Source organism: Amphiprion ocellaris, chromosome 3 (genome assembly GCF_022539595.1).
Source record: "Amphiprion ocellaris isolate individual 3 ecotype Okinawa chromosome 3, ASM2253959v1, whole genome shotgun sequence".
NCBI classification, from domain to species: domain Eukaryota; kingdom Metazoa; phylum Chordata; class Actinopteri; family Pomacentridae; genus Amphiprion; species Amphiprion ocellaris.
In genome coordinates, this window is record NC_072768.1 from 36,387,698 (window position 1) to 36,405,931 (window position 18,234).

Sequence of the window (18,234 nt, forward strand, 5' to 3'; positions counted from 1 at the left end):
CAATGAAATAGTGGAAGAAAACCAAAAGAAAGCCAAACGCAGCAATTTTACTGTCAATAAAAGTGACAAAAGGGTTAAAATATGTTCAATTATAAAATTGTAGAACTGTAGATTTGCAAAAATGTGTCAATTATTCAATTAGAAAACCAAAAATTGATCATTTCATTCAGCATTTTGAATCATAAATATCAAATATTTCCTCATTCCAGCTTCTCAAATGTCAGACTTTGTGGTTTTCTTTGCCACATCTGATAATAAGCTGATTGTTGGCTTTGATTAGCCAATTAATAACTGCTGTAACCTCACAGATATAGATATATAGTAGTTAAAGTTATCCGTCATCATTCTCCAGAGCCAAAGTGACAGCTTTAGTTCACAGAAAACATCTCAACATCTGCTCTTTAACTTCATATTGATTGACCCAATAACTGCTGCAGCTCTACTTTACATTCTATCTGAAGACGACGTTGTTCGTCCACAAAAATCTATGAGATGTGAAACGGCATTCCTAGCCGGTAGTGTTTTAGATTAGATAAATGATTTCTCCAGTTCCAACTGCTCAACTGTGAGGATTCGCTGCTGTTCCCTGTATTTCATGAGTAAACTAAGCGTCACAAGGCGTTACGACTGCTGGCTGCACAAAGCAAACCATTTTAAGTAATGATCTTCGGCTTTAGGAAATGAAACAGGCACCTTTTCTGACTATTTTCTGACATTTTACAGAACTACTGATTGGCGCTGGAGTGATTAGTCTACGGAAAGAAAACAACAGTAACTATTTGATAACCCATTGATTGTTTCAGTCACAAAAGACGCATTTCAGCCTTTTTTAGTAACTAAACATCATTGTAAACTCACAGTTTTGTGCGTTTGGGTGAAATAAGACATCTGAAGTCGTCACATTTAGCGCTGAGATAATCAGTTTGTAATTTGTTGACATTTCTTAGACCATAACAACAAAAAACCTCATCAGCAGATTAAATAGTCATGAAAACAGTTGTTTCCTGTGTTCCTGAAACTCAAACGATCCTTCAAAAATGCAATTTCTGATCCAAAGAGTCTTTCCTGTTGACACAGACTTCATAGACTCTATTTAAAGTTGGACAAGATGACAGCTCTGAAGCGAAGACAAAAGATGTCAGAAATGGGCGTTGTCTGTTGCGTTTCAGGAAAATAAATAGCGACGGACCAAGAGTCTAATTAAACCCATTTCACACTAGGACTAGAATGATATTTGCAGAACTAATAAAAATCAGAGCGATCATTTTAACAGATGACATGAGTCCTGTTTTTACTGTTAACTACAATATTTTTCATTTCTATTCCACGGAAAAACCTTTAAAATGATGATGTGACATTGCAGCAGTGTACGAGCATGTTCTCGTACATCTGGAGAATACAAATTGTAGGCCGGAGTATCTCTGCACCACAGCTGTAAACTCAGTCTCTGGACAAAGCACCACTTTCCTGTGACCACTGACGGCAACACCAGGGTGTAAAATCTGCACCAGAAACAATCACAGTGTTACGACTAACGCCAGAGTAGATAATAGCAGATTACTATTAGTAGATTTGCGTCTCATTTACATGACATTTTAGTTTTTTTGCATCTTGTTTGCATCTCTGTAGAGACTTAATCACTTGTGGCCATCTTGTGTGTCTTTGTAGTTGTTTTATCCTCTCTAGTTACTCTGAATCTCCACTGGCAGTTTGTGCGCTTTGTGGTCATTTAGCTTCAATTTGTGTTTTTATGGCATTTTTTTCTGTCCTATTAGATGTCATTTTGCAGTAATACCTGTTTTTTTGGTATTTTAACTGAACAAAAATTAAAAGGAGTTATTTTTGACTTGAGAAATCTTGAGTAGTGTTTGACATCCTCAGTATTCTTATTTATTGAATCAATTGTAGACTAACACTGCACCTAACAGTTATTTTCTGGATTAGATGATTGGTTATTTCACCAACAGACAGCCTGAAAATGATGAATAATATTGATCTGCGTTTCCCAAGCCCCAAAATGATAAATCATTTTGTCCATAACCTACAGATATTCCGTTCAGCATCACAGAAGACAAAAGAAAACAGAAAATACTCACATTTAAGAAGCTGGAATCAGAGATTTTTTTCTTTTTTAAACATTAAAAAATTACTCAAACTCAAATATCAAAATAGCTGACCATAAATGTAGAATTTGACAACGAATCAATTAATCACTGCAACGATGTTAGGCAAAGACATTTGCACAAAAAGTTCTTTATTCATTTATATTGCATTATATAAAAACTGCAACATACAAAGAATAACTTTGCTATTAATACCGACAGAAAGACCAGAAGGTTCAACATCTGCACCTCAAATAATCACACAGCCACGACTAACATCTCATTCACACTGAAATAAAACAACAGTAGATGATGTGTGTTTCACAGTATTAGTGCCAGTTTATTAGCACACAGTCTTAGCATCAGTGCGGAGATAAAAATTCGTTTCAAATTCGAGTCAAACCAATATACACAGAGGACAGCTAGCCTCCTCTGTTGTATGTATTACCAACAAGCAGAAAGCCTGTTTTGCTTGTATTTAGCGGTAAATTCAGAAAAGTAATTAACAAGACATCCAACAACATGTTAGCTTTACCAGAACCCTCAACAAACCTTAAAAAAGCTGATTCGGATCATGTTAGCTGGGGTTTTAACCTGCTCTGGAGCTGAGCTGCATTAGCTCGTTCCGGATGCAGCTAACAAGCAAACGATCTGCTAAACGGAGCGTTCAGTTATCTGGGATTTAAACAACAATGGCGTCCAGTTAAAAGCCCAGATACGTAGTTAACGTGTGATTCCAAGGATGCTGCAGTAAAACCAAATATTTAAACCGTTGAGAGAGTGTGGCCTACCTTCTTTTATCGAGCGTCTCTCGGGCTGTGCCATCGTCGGTAACAGGCTATCTTCGGCGGCTATGCTAGCTGGTTCGCTAGCTCGGCCAGAAACGGAAAATGTGGCCGCAGACTAATAATAAACCGTGTGTCGGTAACATCGGTGTTATACGGTCATTGTAACGATAACGTCCACGGAAATCAATGGACAACATTCATATTATCCGAGGGGGGGCGGAGAGAAAATGTTTTCTAAGGCAATAGTCCAATGGTTTACTAGCTGCCCGACGCCAAACTGCTACTGCGTAACTAGCTAGCAGCTAGCTAGCCACACACGCAGGCTTATCAACAGAGAGCCGATCACAGCTAATCGAACACGGCGTAACCACAGACAGTACAAGAAGATAGCCGATCAATCTAGCTCAAATGCATTTTTCCCCCAAATGTGGTTTCTATGATTTTTATTTTGTTCTTAATACGCTGGTGTTTTGTCAAAGGTTCTTTATTTAAATTAGGCTTCGTTTAAATTATTCAAGTCAGTATATATATATATATATATATATATATTTTTATATATATATATATATATATACACACACAAACTTTAGCTTTTGAGGTTCCTATAGTGTTATTTATAGTGAGGATTTACCAAAGTAATTTAATTTGACTATTAAGGCTGACATCCTACAGTATTATTAAAGCCGAAAGTGACTCAAACTTTTGTTCACAGTAACGAAAACTGTCCAGGATGACACAATTTGTCCAAAATAAAATCATGTCCAAAATAACAGAAAATTGTCAACATGATTCAGCATCTGTTTAATATATATATAAAAACTACGTAAATTTGCACAGAGTAATAAAAAATGCCCCAAATCACTCAAAAATTATCGAAAGTAACAACAAATGGTCCAGAATGACTCAACATTTGTCTAAAATTATTCAGAATTTGTCTAGAGTAGCATAAAATTGTCCAGAACGTGTCAACATTTTGCCCTGAATTACAAAAGTGTCCAGAATGACTTAGAATTTGTCCAGATCTGTTCAAAAATTATTCAAAATAAGTTGTCTAAAATTTCAAAAAAATTGTCCAAATTGACTCAAAATCTGCGCAAAACGACGTTTTCTAAAATAACTCACAATGTGTCAAAAAATTATTTTAAAAGTGTCAAAAGGGGCTTGAAATGTATTCATAATGACTTCACGCTTGAATAAAAAATGGTCAAAGTGACAAAAAATGTCCATATTTCTCAAAACTTGTGAACACACCAGGACATTCCAGGTAGTTTTGAACTTGATTTGATATAAAGACAAAGAGAAAAAGAGATTTTCATCTACCGTGAGCAAAGCAGCAGTTTTAATTGTTTCAATGTCATTTATTTGTTGAAGTAAATGTCTCTTATGAAAACTAAAACTGAAATTAAACACCATTAAAATGAACACAGGAGCCTTCGGTACTTTCCGGGCTGACACCGGAAATACCCGAACTTATTGTGAGGAGCACATCCGGTTCTGAGTGTTCAGCGGCAGAGCGACCGTTAACAAACCGTAGAAACGACCACAGAATCCAGGTAAAGTTACCCGGTTTCACCTTTACATGTTATTGTTGTTGATTTCAGTCAATTTTAATTGATTTTGCGTGCTTTTGTCGCCGTGTTAGCCTGCTAGCTGCCACTTCGGCTGCTCTCTGTGTTAACTGAGCTAACGAACGATGAGTTTGTTTTCACTGATCTCCTGAAATCGGTTTAAAAACAATGAGCTGATTTTAGTTTATCAAGCGAAGTGTTTTAGTTTCACTTCCACATCTGCTTCCTAACATAATCGTGTTCTTGTTTACTAACCAGCTAATCCCAGATTTGTTGTAAATTAGACTCAGTTGGCTAATTACCCCCCTGGTCGTGGCTTCATTCTCGGTGTTCCAGGCGAGATGCCCGTTGGAGCTGCTTGATATGAGCCGGAGGTGATCGTAGGTTTGGGTACCAGGTGTATATCAGACGAGGCCATGGAGGAGAGACTAGCAGCCAGCCCCTGTTCGTCTGAACCGGACAGTCCCGGAGGTCTGAACCGGGGCTACCTCCTGGACCCCGGAGACGTCCTGTACCGGGATCTGTCCATGATCGTCCCAGAAACACCCAGGTAGGTACCGTGTCTGGCAAAATACACACTGTACATGTGTTGTAGACACTGAGATACACGTGGAGATCTACATATATCCATATAAATAACACAGATGACACAGAGAGAACAGTAATATACAACTGTTTACCTCAGCGCGTTTAATTCTGTTTCACTTTTTCTAGCAAATTACCATTTTAGATTTGGACGTATACATTTAAGTTCACTTTCACATACAAAGCAGGCCTGTTTCAGGTGTTTTCCACAATCAGATTAAAGATCAGCTCTTAGCAACGTCACCGACTGACCACAATTTACGAGAAAAACTTGCAAAGATTTATCTGTTTAGAGTGTCTTTTCCACTTTTACCTGCATTTTTTTTGCTCCTGTCATATTTTTATTCACTGTTCTCATTTTTCACTGTAGTATGAAGTCTTGCACCTCTATGGAAAAAGGACAACCATGACTAGAGGCAGAAAAAACACATGGTACTGTTAAAATGCCATAAATTATAACAAAAGGCAAAAACGAAAGTTGAATTTCTCTATTTATTTTAAAAATATTTTAAATATCCTTGAATCAACATCTACAACATCTTCCTAAATGCCCACAGGTGCTTCTAATACTTGGAAAATTGGTGGCTCTACATGCTATAGATATTTAACTATATATGTTTTTATTTTCTGCTTTATCTAAACACTGCCTGCAGTTCAGCCAAACAGTCCCTATATTTTTCTCACATCGCTGTTGGTCACAACTGAGTCACTAATTGCGTCGCCGAAGAGCAGAATTTTTTGTTTTTTACAGAAACTGCTATGAGCAAACTGTATATATTTAGTGAATTTTTAAATAAAACATGTAGAAAAAGTGATTTTGATGAAAAATCATGACTTTAAGATTAGATTTAGTTCATTCCCAGCATGTCACAAATTAATATCCAGAGTTTCTGGCTGATAAATGGTGGTTTTACATACTATAGATTATTACTTATATTTTTAATTTCTTTTCTTTCTTTTTTTTAAGTTATGTTTTTGGCCTTTTTTCAGCTTTATTGAGGCAGAGTGAGAGAGAGAGACAGGAAACAGGGGAGAAGAGTTGGGGGAAGACATGCAGCGAAGGGCCACTAGTGGGAATCGAACCCGGGTCACTGCATCAGGGACCAGCTCTGTACATGGATCACCTGCTTAATGCGTTGAGCTATATGGATGCCCATGTTTTTCATTTCTACTCTGTGCTCTGTATAGATGCAGCTTTCAGTTCTGCTAAAGACTTTTTGAATTTTTGTAATTTGACTGTTATTTGCAGCTGAGCCACCACTGCCTTCACTGTTTTACCGCAGAGAGAAGAATTTTTTAAACTTTTTACAGGATCTGTTCAGTGAAAATGAAATAATCTGGAGATTTTTTTTCCAACGACGACTCTTAAAATAGAAGGATTTCAATAAAATGTACCATTTTAAACTTAGATTTGGTTCACTTTCACACATGATTAGTTTAGGGACTCTCAGTAAGTAGAAAATTGGAACATTTTTTTTCTGTTTTTTTTTTTGGTTTGTAGCTGATAAATAATGTCACTTTGCTGGTTAGAGAAATCAAATCTTCTGGTGGGTTTTGGGGCTCAGAGCTTCCACTTAAAGAGTGTGTTTGTCTGATATGAAGAAATGCTGTGATCTGCCTGCTTTTTGTTTTGTTAGACACATATGAGAACACTAGACTAATAACGGTGCGATTAGTTGTGGTTTCCTGTTAAAATGCGTGCGTTTGTTTCAGCCCTCAGCTCGGCAAGCGGAGGAGACGTCGTCGTATCACGGAGGATCGTTTCAGCCCGGTGAGTCGCTGCTGCTGCTGCTGCTGCTGCTGCTGCTGCTGCTGCTGCTGCTGCTGCTGCTGCTGCTGCTGCTGCTGCTGCTGCTGCTGCTGCTGCTGCTGCTGCTGCTGCTGCTGCTGCTGCTGCTGCTGCTGCTGCTGCTGCTGCTGCTGCTGCTGCTGCTGCTGCTGCTGCTGCTGCTGCGTCGTGGTCGACTTCTCTCCCAGTAATCGTCAGTTTCTTGACTGTTTTCTGTCCTCAGGCGGCGGCTGGAGGTTCTTCAGGACCAGAACACGCCAGCAGCAGCAGCGAACGAGGTTTTACACATACATCCAAACGGAAGAAGCTGACGGAGCGGAACGTCGACTTTGTTCCGGCTTCATCTCTCAGGACTTTTCCTCTGGCCAGCTGGTTGGAGGCTCCGCTGTCTTCTGCACCCTGTTCCTCCTCTTCATCTTCTTCCTCTTCTTCTGCCTCCTCGTCGTCATCCTCCTCCTACCTCACACCAGTATCAGTCATCCGGCAGCCTTCAGTGTCTCCGGTGGCGGCAGCAGCATCCAGCTCTGACTCTCTTTCCTTCCTGACTGCAGAGGAGAGGCGATGGCTGAACGGTGAACAAGGAGACAATTCGACAGGTGGGAAGGCTAGCATCCATCTAATATACAGTTTTATTTGGACAGGATCTGGCCTTCATCACCTAAAGAGCCGAGTCTCTGCTTTAATATCCATCCAAAAGCTTATAAATTTGTAAATAATTAATGCCAAACTGTATGTAATTTAATGTGAGGTCTGAAGGGACAAACTACATTTCTGTTGGGGATACATGAAGGTTTCTGATTGCTTGTTTCTTCTTGCAGCATCGGAGCACATCGTCATCAGCGACGATGAGGACGGAGCTGTTCGTCTGCTGCAGATGGAGGAAGATGAGGCGTTGGCTCGGAGCCTGCAGGTACAAACCTTCACCTGCAGACACACAAACACCTCAGAGGAGACCCGGATTAACGGTTTCTGTTTGTTCCTTCAGGCTCAGTTCGACCGAGAGGAGTCAGAGTCACACAGCAGACCGCATCATCATCATCATCATCATCATCATCTTCATCCTCAGAACCACCACATGGTGAGACAGACCGTCAAGATATTCTACAGATTCATTTAGCTTTTATCCAAAGCAACGTACATCTGAGAGTAGATTCAACACAAGCAGGGATTTAGTCAGGAGGAAACTACCTGGATAAGAGCCAGAAAACAAGTTCAGGTGTGATAATAGGACTGTGGTGCCTACAGGTAGTACAGGACGTAATAGGAATTATTTATTTAATTTTTAAATTCTCACTTAAAATAAAAAACATTAAGCCAGTTAAAGTTAATTTTAAATTTTTAGTTTTTAATTTATTATGTATATATATATATATATATCTATATCTATATCTATATATATGTATGTATGTATGTATGTATGTATGTATATATGTATGTATGTATATGCATTTCTTTTATATTTACATTTAAAATTAAAAACAAAACCAAAACATTAACCCAGTTAATTGTGTCAAAACACCCCCCAAAACACTTTATTAGAACACCACCACCACCCAGTGTAAGGTGTTTGCTGCCGCTGAATCCTATTGAACAGATCTGGAATTGATAGAATTAAAAAACAGATCACACAAAAGTTTCATCCAAAGCAAGTCTCTGGGAGCAGCTAGAAACTAGTTGTAACTCAACAACAGAAGAGGCTGCAGAAAAGTCCATAAAAACAATGCCAAGCTGTCATCAGGACCAAAGGAAGTCAGATAGAATATTAAGATTTGTGGTTAATATATGTGAATAAGGACTATTTAGTTGTTCCAGTTTGTTAATTTTAAATAACAATACAGTTTTTAGTTTGAAACAAAATATTTAAAATATTTACTTGTTTTTATGACAGCTGGTCTAATAAATTTGTTAAGCATCGTTTATTATAGAAAAATATACACGTTAAATAACAAAATAATAGAAAAATGACTGCACAGCTGAGCAAACAGAGCAGAGATCTGTTGAAATAAAAACATGGATTTGTGAAAAGTTATTGCTTTGATCAGGAACGTTTTCTTGAGTTATTCAGTTGGACAAAGTGTTCTGCTGCCTGTCCAGGATGATCAGGATTGTCCATCAGTTATTTGTCTGTATGTATCCGAGCAGCATCCTGATGTGCTACTGCATGAGGAGCAGCTGTACAGATGTTGCTCCTCTGATAACTGTGCTGCTGTCGTCTCTCTGCAGTGTTATTCCTACATGGAGCCCAGCTGGATGTCTCAGGTTCTGGCAGCTGTTTCTCCTCTGGTCGGCTTCGAAGACGGTACGACTGTCAACACTCAAATAAATAAACCCAAACATGTTTTTATCCACTGTGGTTGTTGCCTGTTTGGTCCGAAATGCTTTATGTTAAAGAGAGATAATGGAGATTTAAAACCTGGTGGTTTTTAAAGCAGATGCTTCACAGAACATCCAGGTCAAAGTGATGCTGCTGCTGTGTTTCTACAGATCTGATTGGCCAACACAGGCGACGTGGGCGGGGCCGGAGGAGGAACGCAGCGCCGGACTTCTCAGACGACGTTCAGGGAAATGACTACGAGGTGAGGAAGAGTGACCTTCATCACTGAGCTGATCAGTAGGACACACAGTCAGCTGGTTTTAAATGATAAACTCCAGACCTGCAGCTGTTTACATGTGATTTTACATTCCTCTATTAATAAGCTGACAACTTCTGCTGTAAACATCACAGAACCAGAGTCGATGGCTTCACTTATTTATTGAAATCCAGCTTTAAAGCTTCTAAAATATAAATTTGAAAACTTTTTCAATTCTACATTTCCTGGTTCCTAAACTTCTTGTCCACAAGAAGTAGGACAAGGACTGTTGGAAATTTAAGAGTCTCACCAGTTTTGGCTCTGATAAATGTTGTAATTTTGGGAAATCTTTTAAAGAAAACACACCTTTAAACTGCTGTTGATCATCTTTCAGGCTCTTCTGGAGTTCGAGGAGCGTCAAGGCGCCGTCGTGTCCAAGAAGCTCAGTCGGAGGGAAATCCAGAGGTTTCCCACCAAAACCTTCCAGTCCTCCAGCAGCGCCGGGAACTCACAGTGAGTCCAGTATCTGGTCTGACTGGGACCAGTTTAAACTGCTGGTAAAACAAACACGGAGGCAGCGTTTAAAATGTGTGTTAATCTGTGACTCGTGCTCATCGGCAGGTGTCAGATCTGTTTCTGCGATTACACCGACGGGGAGAAGCTGAGGATGCTGCCCTGTTTCCATGACTACCACGTCCAGTGTATCGACCGATGGCTGAAGGTAAAAAACTCACAGATGAATAAATGGAAATCCTGATTAAACAAATGCCTGCAGCTTTAAAGCTTCTTGACTTACATGTTACACCTGGTTTGTAGGTCACACTTATTTTACTGAGAAGATTTTACACAGAGCTGCAGAAAATATCACATTTATCTTATGTAGAAGATGAAGTTTCTTCCTGATAACTTGCAGCTGAAGTGAGGCAGGATTTTAACCTTGTCTGTTGGCAGTTTTTCTGCACCTTTGAGTGTATTTTGGTTGAAGTTGGCAGGAAACAAACACGATTTAACATGTTGATGCTCCGATCAAACGATCAACATGTTGTATCTTGTTTAATTTTTATTTCCACAGAGAATGTAGTTTAATACCTGTTTAAAGTGGGAAAATATGATGGAAAACCAGCTCAGTGCAGTTCTTAATGTGACCTGGACCCTGATAAGGTTTTATGGAACATGAATTCATTGAATGATTTATGTTTTCATTTAAAGCTGTTCAGACCTGCAAATACCAGAGGGCTAGCTGTCATTATGCTAAGCTAAAACATTGGTTTCTAACTGGTCTCAGTCTGTCATCATTATTCTAAGCTAACTGTTTCCCGCTGTTTCCAATCTTTATGCTAAGCTAAAAACATTGTTTTGCACTGTTTCCAGTCTTTCTGCTAAGCTAAACAAGTTGTTTCACCCCATTTCCAGTGTTTTGTCAGCACCAAGCTAGGGCTCTCCCTGTTTTCAGTCTTTATGCTAAGCTAATCTAATCGCTTCCCCGTTTTCAGTCTTTATGCTACACTAGGCTAATTGCTTCCCCGTTTTCAGTTTTTATGCTCAGCTAAAAAAAATGTTCTAGTCTTTTGTCAACACTAAACTAGGGATGTTTCTGTTAGCAATCCTTATGCTAAGCTAAACAAAAATGTTTCAGCCATTTTCCAGGCTTCTGTTAGCACCAAGCTAGAGGTGTACTTGTTGGCAGTCTTTATACTGAGCTGTATAGAGATAGTCTTTATGCTAAGCTTAAAAAAATATTTTGTTCCTGTTCCAGTCTTTCAGCAGCACTAAGCTATGGTTCTCCATGTTTGTGGTCTTTAGGCTAAGCTAAGCAAAGCTCTGCCCTTGTTTCCAGTATTAATGGTTAGCTAAAACAAAGTTGTTACACCCCTCTTCCAGGCTTCCATTAGCAACCAAGCATGGGGTGTCCTTGTTGTCAGTCTTTATGCTAAGCTAAGCTAATATTTCCAGTGTTTATAGTCTTCATGCTAAGCTAAAATAGTTGTTTTGTACCTGTTAGTCTTTTGTGATCACTAAGCTAGGAATCTTCCTGTTTCCAGTCTTTATACTAAGCTAAAAAGGTTGTTTTGTACTGTTTCAGTCTTAAGTCAGCACTACGCTACAGCTCTCCCTTTTTGCTGTCTGTATGCTAAGCTAACCATTTCCCCGTTTACAGTCTTTATGTTGAGCTAAAAATGTTGTTTCACCCCTTTTCCAGGCATCCATTAGCACCAAGCTTGGGGTGTCCTTGCTGTCAATCTTTATGCTAAGCTAACCGTTTCCCTCTGTTTTCTGTCTTAATGCTAAGGTAAAAAAGTTGTTTTGCACTGTTTTCAGTCTTTTGTCAACACTTCAGCTACAAAAGTTGTTTTTCACCTTTTCCAGGCTTCCATTAGCACCAAGCTTGGGGTGTCCTTGCTGGCAGTTTTCATGCTAAGCTAATATGTTCCCGTTTTCAGTCTTTATGCTAAGCTAGCCAGTTGCAACTTCATGACAGAGTGGGATGACCTGTCACTAAGAAACCGGAACATTTTGTTGTTTTTCTGACTGTTTATATTTACGTTACCTTCCTCCTCCAGGACAACACCACCTGTCCGATCTGCAGAGCTAACCTGGCGGACAGAGAATCTCTGGAACCCCAAAACCTCTGATCCAGCGTTTTATACCGAACAAACGATCTGTGTCTTCCTCCCGATACAGAGTTACTTGAATTTTACTGTTTTTGATGAATGAAACTCATCACGTTGTCTTTGTTTTTATGTTTTTGTTTTTAATGCTTTTATTTAAATGTTGTCCTCAGTGACGATCTGACTTCAGGAATAAAACGATAAAACTCTGAAGCTGCTGTGGTGTTTTGGGAGGACGGCGGTGGTGGTCTGCTGCTCAGTGTCGCTGAGTTATATTTCCAATAAATAACCAGGCTCTCTTTCCTTCCGTCTCGTGTTTCATCATTTCCACTCAGTCCTCGTAGTAGCGTTTCTTCATGGCTCTGTATTTCCTCAGGTAGTAAAGCGCCTCCAGCTCTCGGGCCACAAACTCCCCTCGAGCGATCATCGCCTTGATCTGCTCCGGGTCCTGAACCGACTTGTTTTTAGTGAACGCAGCTCTCAGACGGTCCCTGAAGTAGTCGGCACCTTTGGGATACTCCCGTCCGAGGTAGAGGAGCTGTGGAGGACAGGAGGACGGTTACCTGCAGCTCTCTGATTGGTCGATTTAGTGAAGTTAATGCTTCTATCAGGACGTTAGCTAATCATTTCTGACTTACTTTTCATCTAATTGATTAGTTGGGTCGGTCCAAGCCACACTAGTTTTACATTTTTTCATTTTATTCCTGATGGAAGCTGAAACAATACGATGCAGGAAACCCTCATTTGGAGCCTCGGAGGGATTTTGAATTATAAAGCCAGTTTAGGGGTACAAAGAGTTTCCTTAGGAATGTTGCGTATTATTCATTAGGACTACAGCCACTGGTTATTTTAGTAATCGAGTTTTCTGTCAATTATTCGAGTAATTGGAATCCGCGCTTGGCATGAGTGTTACAGCATCAAAAGTTGAAGTGAGCACGCTGTGCAACACAAATAACTGTCCTGATGGAACACAGGCAGGCATTTATAGTGTATTATACATATATAGTATAGTACAGGGGTATTGTACATACATATATAGATAGACAGACAGACAGACAGACAGATAGAATACTACAGGGATATTGTACATATAAATATATATATAGTATAGTTCAGGGGTATTTAACTAAAACTAAAGCCATGTGAACCCCACATGTATTTAGTTGGTGATACAAAACCACATAAATATGTTTTTATGTTTGGTCTGTTTAAACTGCTGCTACCGCAGCGGATAGAACACAAATAGGAAAAATAATTCGTTTATTAGTGTTTATTACAGAGAATATTGAATCAATAACTTAGTTTCACTTTGATTTGGCCACAAATGAAAGTGACTTCCTTCATTATGAGACAGTGTCAGAACTACATGCACTTTAATGCAGTATCATGTTTGAATATATGAATTTTGATCATTTTATTGTGCAGCTGTCTGTGATCAATAATCAGCTACATTGATCGGTAAAATACATATATTACGCATGTTTAACAGTTTTCTATCAGCATTTATATCTTGCATCATTTCCAGTTGCAGCTTTTAATCGTCATATAGTTTTATTTTCTTCACTGTCCTCCATTGAAACAACCTGTTAACTGAAGCAGCTGAACGTGATTCGTTCATTTTGTGCTGCATTTTGTTAACTCTGACTGAGGTTTTAGTTTTTGTCGACTCACACAAAGAAAATCTGACTATATCAAACCGTCTTCATAGTTCAGCCTCTGATCTGATAAACGCCGTAAACACTAGAAAAGCTGCACCAGTTAAAATAGAAGTGTCCTGTCAAATTAAAATCCCCTCATAATTCACTGATTATTGGTCCAGGTCTGTAGGATGAAGCCAGTTAGCGACCTGGTGTCTAGTATGGAGTGGATTAAATGGAGCCTCAAATCAGAGAATTTTGCCTCGAGGAATTTTATAAATCAAATTACTTGAATAACTTGAGAAATCGTTTCAGGCCTAATATTCATAATTTTTCTTATGAGAACAGATTTGTAGCTGAAGGCTTTTTTCATGTTTGCACATTTCTAGGACTGAAACATGGAGAGAAAGACGCCGCTTTAAGCACCTCAGTGTAAATTTCAAACATCCATTGCTCAATATATTCCAGTAATATTTGTCTTTGTGATGTAGAACTAACCCATTTAGGTTTCTGTGCACTTGAAACACCACACCTCTGATGTCATGCCGTGTTGTGTGTTGTTATTATTTTGCTTTTTACACCGTGTGGTGCAATTGGAGTACAACGAATTCCAAGTTTGCTTCTTATTTTTTATCTTTTTTTATCTTCAATTTATACCCTTCTGCGTTGCCTTATTGTTTACCCCTTTACTGAATATCCAGCTCCTGAAACAGCTGAATTTCCCCCGATGATTAATAAACTCAGTCTAGTTTAAGGCAGTTTAATGTGGCAGAAACTGGCCTGTAAAAAAAAAAAAAAAAAAAGCTTCAAAATCAAAACTTCGCATTTTTTAATGAATGTAGGACATTCAGCTCACATTACTGCAGTCAAAACACATTTTATTCCACGTTAGAGGATGGCCAACACTGAAAGCTGTGAAAAGAAATGAGTTTTTATTCATCACATTCAGGAAGAGTGAGAATTTGTTCAACAAATTCACAGATTTTTTTTAAGACACTTGTCACTAAATTTACAACACCAAATTTGTTGTATTATACAGAATTTGAAATAAAAGTCCTTTCACATCTCAATTTAAGATTTTTCCTCACAAATTTGTTCTTCATGTTTGTACATCTGAATTAAATTTTTTATGTGAAATATGACAACTAGAAAGTATTTATGTGGAACCAACCTTTAATATACAGCTTACGTAAACCGTGGCGTTAACATTTTGTTTAATTTATTTTACAATAATTTTCATATGTTTGCATTATTAATACCCTGATTGTGAGCTTCATGAGAACCAATATGTTTATTTTTTGCACCATGTGTCTCATATTTAGTTTCTTTATTTTGGAAACTATTGAAAACTGACTTTTTCATTCTATAATTTCTCTACAGGCCAGTTTCTGCCACATTAAACCACCTATGACCTTTGAAACTGCACAGATACTCATACAAGATGGCCATAAAGTAAGAAAACAAACTTTAGCTGAATATTTTCTTAACTTTTCAAGCAATGGATGTTTAAAATCTGTCACAAAGTGTGTTTCTTTCACTTTTGAAAAGTTGTATCACACGAATGAATTTTTAAAAAAAACGTCAGAAGCTTTACAAAACCCCTGAACTTGATTATACAAGTACCCATGGTTGACTTGACATGGAATTGGTTAAAAGCAGTTTAATCAGCAGCTATTTATGTTAACTGATTAATGCGTCATAAAAATTGTACCTATAAATTAAAGAGGTTTAAGCACACTGTTATTGATCAGTCAAAAAACATTGTGGATTCTGTCTCATTTGGTCAAAACAACATCCAAAACCTCCAAAATATGACATTTACAGTTACCAGAACAACAGAATCTCACCCCTGAGACCTTTGAACCAGCACTGATTAATCTACTGTCGAGTAAAAGTGACCAGAAAGACTCACATTCTTGTAGAGTCGAACCACTTCAGACCTCAGAGGGTTCGCCATCGTCCCAGAGGACCGTCACAGCTGAACAGCAAAGAGGTTATTATAAATGTTAAAGAGGTGTTTCTCTTCGTGTAAACCATTTAAATGTCATTATTTATTAAGATCCTGCTGCTGTACAAAGAAATTCCATCTGTCTAAGATTATATTTTGTCACAATACAAAGAAAACACAGTGCAGAGCTTCGATAATTCAGTGTTTCAGCAGTCGCTTCATAGAAATGTAGAGATTTCTAGAGAAAAGGATCCAATCTCGAACTTTTGGAAGCACTGATGGACATTTTAAACTATTTTCTAATAGTTTAAAGACTAAACAACTAATCCAGACAGTAATTATTAGATAAACTAACAATTAAAATAACCGATACTTGCAGCCCTGATATCCAGTGTACACATAATTCTGCACCACATCTACAGCTTATTCAATAAAATGTGTATTATTGCATTGTACAGTGTTCTTATGTATTCCGTACTTATTTTTTGACAAGTGCTACAACTAAGCGATGTTTTCTTGATTGTTTCATTCATAAAATTTCAGAAAATGGTGGAATTACTCAAAGATATTTAGTTTAAAAGGAAAGAACCAGAAGATATTCACATTTAGGAAGCTAAAATCAGAGAATTTATACTTTTTCTTCATATTAACAACAGATTAAATTATTATCAGAACAGTAGAAGATTCATTTTCCCTTGAGGGTCACTGAGTTTAAAGCCTGAACAAAGTTTTATGGCATGTTACATAAAGTTTATTGAAGCTCACTGTTATTATGTAACACACACCTGTCTGAGAGGTGCATTTCAAGGTTATAAAAGGGAAAAATAAATAGTAAAATACTTTAAAAACAACCAGAATCAACTTGCATTTTCTCACATCTTTAAAATCCTCAATTTAAACGCTGACAACAAACTTTGCTAGCAGGAAGCTAACTTAGCTAGCACTTATCATTAACTCCAACTAGCTGCTTAGTTTAGGTTTCCATAAGCGAGAAAACATGACAACAAACCAGCCACACACTTCACTGAGAGTCCGCAGCTCATTAACCGCGGTGTCAATGCCGTTAAGGCTCAGATTAGCAGCTCGTTACCTGTCCAGGTGACCTCCGATCTGGGCAGCCGCTCGAAGTGCACTCGGGTGAACTCGCCGACGGAGCTAGCCTCCCGTTAGCTTCCTTACTTCTGCTAAAAAACACCCAAACAGCCGCCGTGTGTCCGTCAGCTCGATGCTGCCGTTTGTGTCGAACTTTAAAGCAAACCTTGAGTTTATAACAACAGACGTTAAGCTGCGTTTTTTGTTTTTTAAACTTTTAAACCTTTGAGGTAAATGTTTGGTGGCTAACAGGTAAACAACCAAAGAGTGTCTCAGGAGCGGATAGTTACCCCCGGCAACGGAGAAAGTCGCCGGCGCATGCGCAATACATGAACTGAAGCACAGTACTTTTAATGTGAAGTTTTATGAATATAACGTTTTAAAAGGTGAAAATAGAAGCACTTTAAGCATTTAGAATAAGTTTCAACATATTTCACCCAAACTTTTCTTAACATATTAGGTCGTAATTATGCTTATTCACAGGAAAACTTTGGATACGGTGAGTTTTTCCTGCACAATATATTTTATGTCTACATATAAAAATGTGTACAATATAATGTATGCTGCATATACAATAATGTGTGCAACATCAGTATTTCTGACTCATGGAAGAGTCTGTGCCTGTCATATCATCACTTTCCTCATTCAGTGGAAATATGCAACATTTGAACGTTTACATATGGAAGAATCTGTACAAAATCAGTCGTTCTTATATTTCTTGTGCATTTTTATTTTCTCAACTGTTCTTCCTACATTTTTGCACTAACTATAACTGCACTAATAATCCAATTTGCTGCTGGAACATTACAAATGTCCCCACTGCACGACTAATAGACTTATTTTAAAATTTTGAAGTGTTAACCTAGTATTTCGAAATTACTCAGATTATTTGATACATACATTTGTTACTATTTAATCTAGTCAGGTAAATATATATTTTACATAATATTGCAGGGTCTTATCCATAACAATTAACATATTCCAGGAAATTCACACCATAAATAACACTGTAGGATCTTAACTTTAATATTTAAACCAGTTAATTCGCAATGCCAATCTTAACGGTGCTACATAAAAAAAAGTGACCATATATTATGTATGTAGATTCTAATTAACTGTAAACAGACACAAACCAAAATGTATAAATGTAATTAAAATCAAGCACAAATATAGCTAATTTAGGATTTTTTTTATTTTTTAAAAGGAGCAAAACATCGCCTTCTGTATCAATCTCAATGTGATGAATTAAAAATATTTTTATTAGATCTCTTCATTGTGACTTGAATTGTTTAGATATCAGACATGTTTCAGTGAACTGACAATCACACAATGGACTAGTTGTCTGATTTTATGTATTATGAAATATCATTTCAGTTTTATAAGTCAGCTGCCTCCTCAAGTCTTTGAAAATCATCAGGATGTTTTCATGTCCTTGTTCCTCCTGGTTTCAATTTCAAAATAAAAGCACCATATTTGAACATTACCAAATATCACTTTTTACAGAAGATCAATTTTACCCGCGTTGTTTCTCATTTCTTAAAAACAA

At 37.9% G+C, this 18,234-nt stretch overlaps 3 protein-coding genes across 4 annotated transcripts in view; 1 reads left to right on the forward strand and 2 right to left on the reverse strand.

The window, feature by feature from the left end:
• Nucleotides 1-3,201, reverse strand: part of ambra1b (autophagy/beclin-1 regulator 1b) — a 55,026-nt gene extending 51,825 nt beyond the window's left edge. The window contains exon 1 of the mRNA XM_023284648.3: nt 2,894-3,201. The gene's annotated coding sequence lies outside the window, so the exon portion shown is untranslated. The remainder of the gene's footprint in view (nt 1-2,893) is intronic.
• A 1,122-nt stretch (nt 3,202-4,323) lies between these two features.
• On the forward strand, nt 4,324-12,314 carry si:ch211-59o9.10 (uncharacterized protein LOC561841 homolog). 2 transcript variants are annotated; one of them, XM_023284681.2, is made up of 11 exons: nt 4,324-4,443; nt 4,795-5,008; nt 6,757-6,814; nt 7,056-7,428; nt 7,651-7,742; nt 7,818-7,910; nt 9,056-9,131; nt 9,317-9,408; nt 9,797-9,915; nt 10,024-10,123; nt 11,964-12,314. In XM_023284681.2, exons 2-11 carry the CDS (start codon nt 4,875-4,877, stop codon nt 12,033-12,035), a joined length of 1,209 nt encoding a protein of 402 aa, XP_023140449.2. In that variant the 5' UTR covers nt 4,324-4,443; nt 4,795-4,874; the 3' UTR covers nt 12,036-12,314. The 2 variants fall into 2 exon arrangements, with proteins under 2 accessions (XP_023140449.2, XP_023140448.2); XM_023284680.2 differs by having other exon boundaries at nt 7,651-7,910.
• lyrm5b (LYR motif containing 5b) lies at nt 12,129-18,059 on the reverse strand. Its single transcript, XM_023284682.3, has 3 exons — nt 16,687-18,059; nt 15,561-15,626; nt 12,129-12,549 (listed from the first exon to the last, which is right to left on the reverse strand). The coding sequence occupies exons 2-3, from the start codon at nt 15,603-15,605 to the stop codon at nt 12,343-12,345; spliced, it is 252 nt and encodes an 83-aa protein (XP_023140450.1). The 5' UTR covers nt 15,606-15,626; nt 16,687-18,059; the 3' UTR covers nt 12,129-12,342.
• Nucleotides 18,060-18,234: the final 175 nt, after the last annotated feature.

Bases quoted from the DNA above. Each gene is read 5' to 3' on its own strand.
- si:ch211-59o9.10 (XM_023284680.2), top strand. From the start codon at position 4,875: ATGGAGGAGAGACTAGCAGCCAGCCCCTGTTCGTCTGAACCGGACAGT. The intron at 6,815-7,055 runs GTGAGTCGCTGC...TTCTGTCCTCAG, and splicing joins CGGAGGATCGTTTCAGCCCG to GCGGCGGCTGGAGGTTCTTC. The intron at 9,132-9,316 runs GTACGACTGTCA...GTGTTTCTACAG, and splicing joins TCTGGTCGGCTTCGAAGACG to ATCTGATTGGCCAACACAGG.
- lyrm5b (XM_023284682.3), bottom strand. From the start codon at position 15,605: ATGGCGAACCCTCTGAGGTCTGAAGTGGTTCGACTCTACAAGAAT. The intron at 12,550-15,560 runs GTGAGTCTTTCT...TGTCCTCCACAG, and splicing joins TGGTTCGACTCTACAAGAAT to CTCCTCTACCTCGGACGGGA.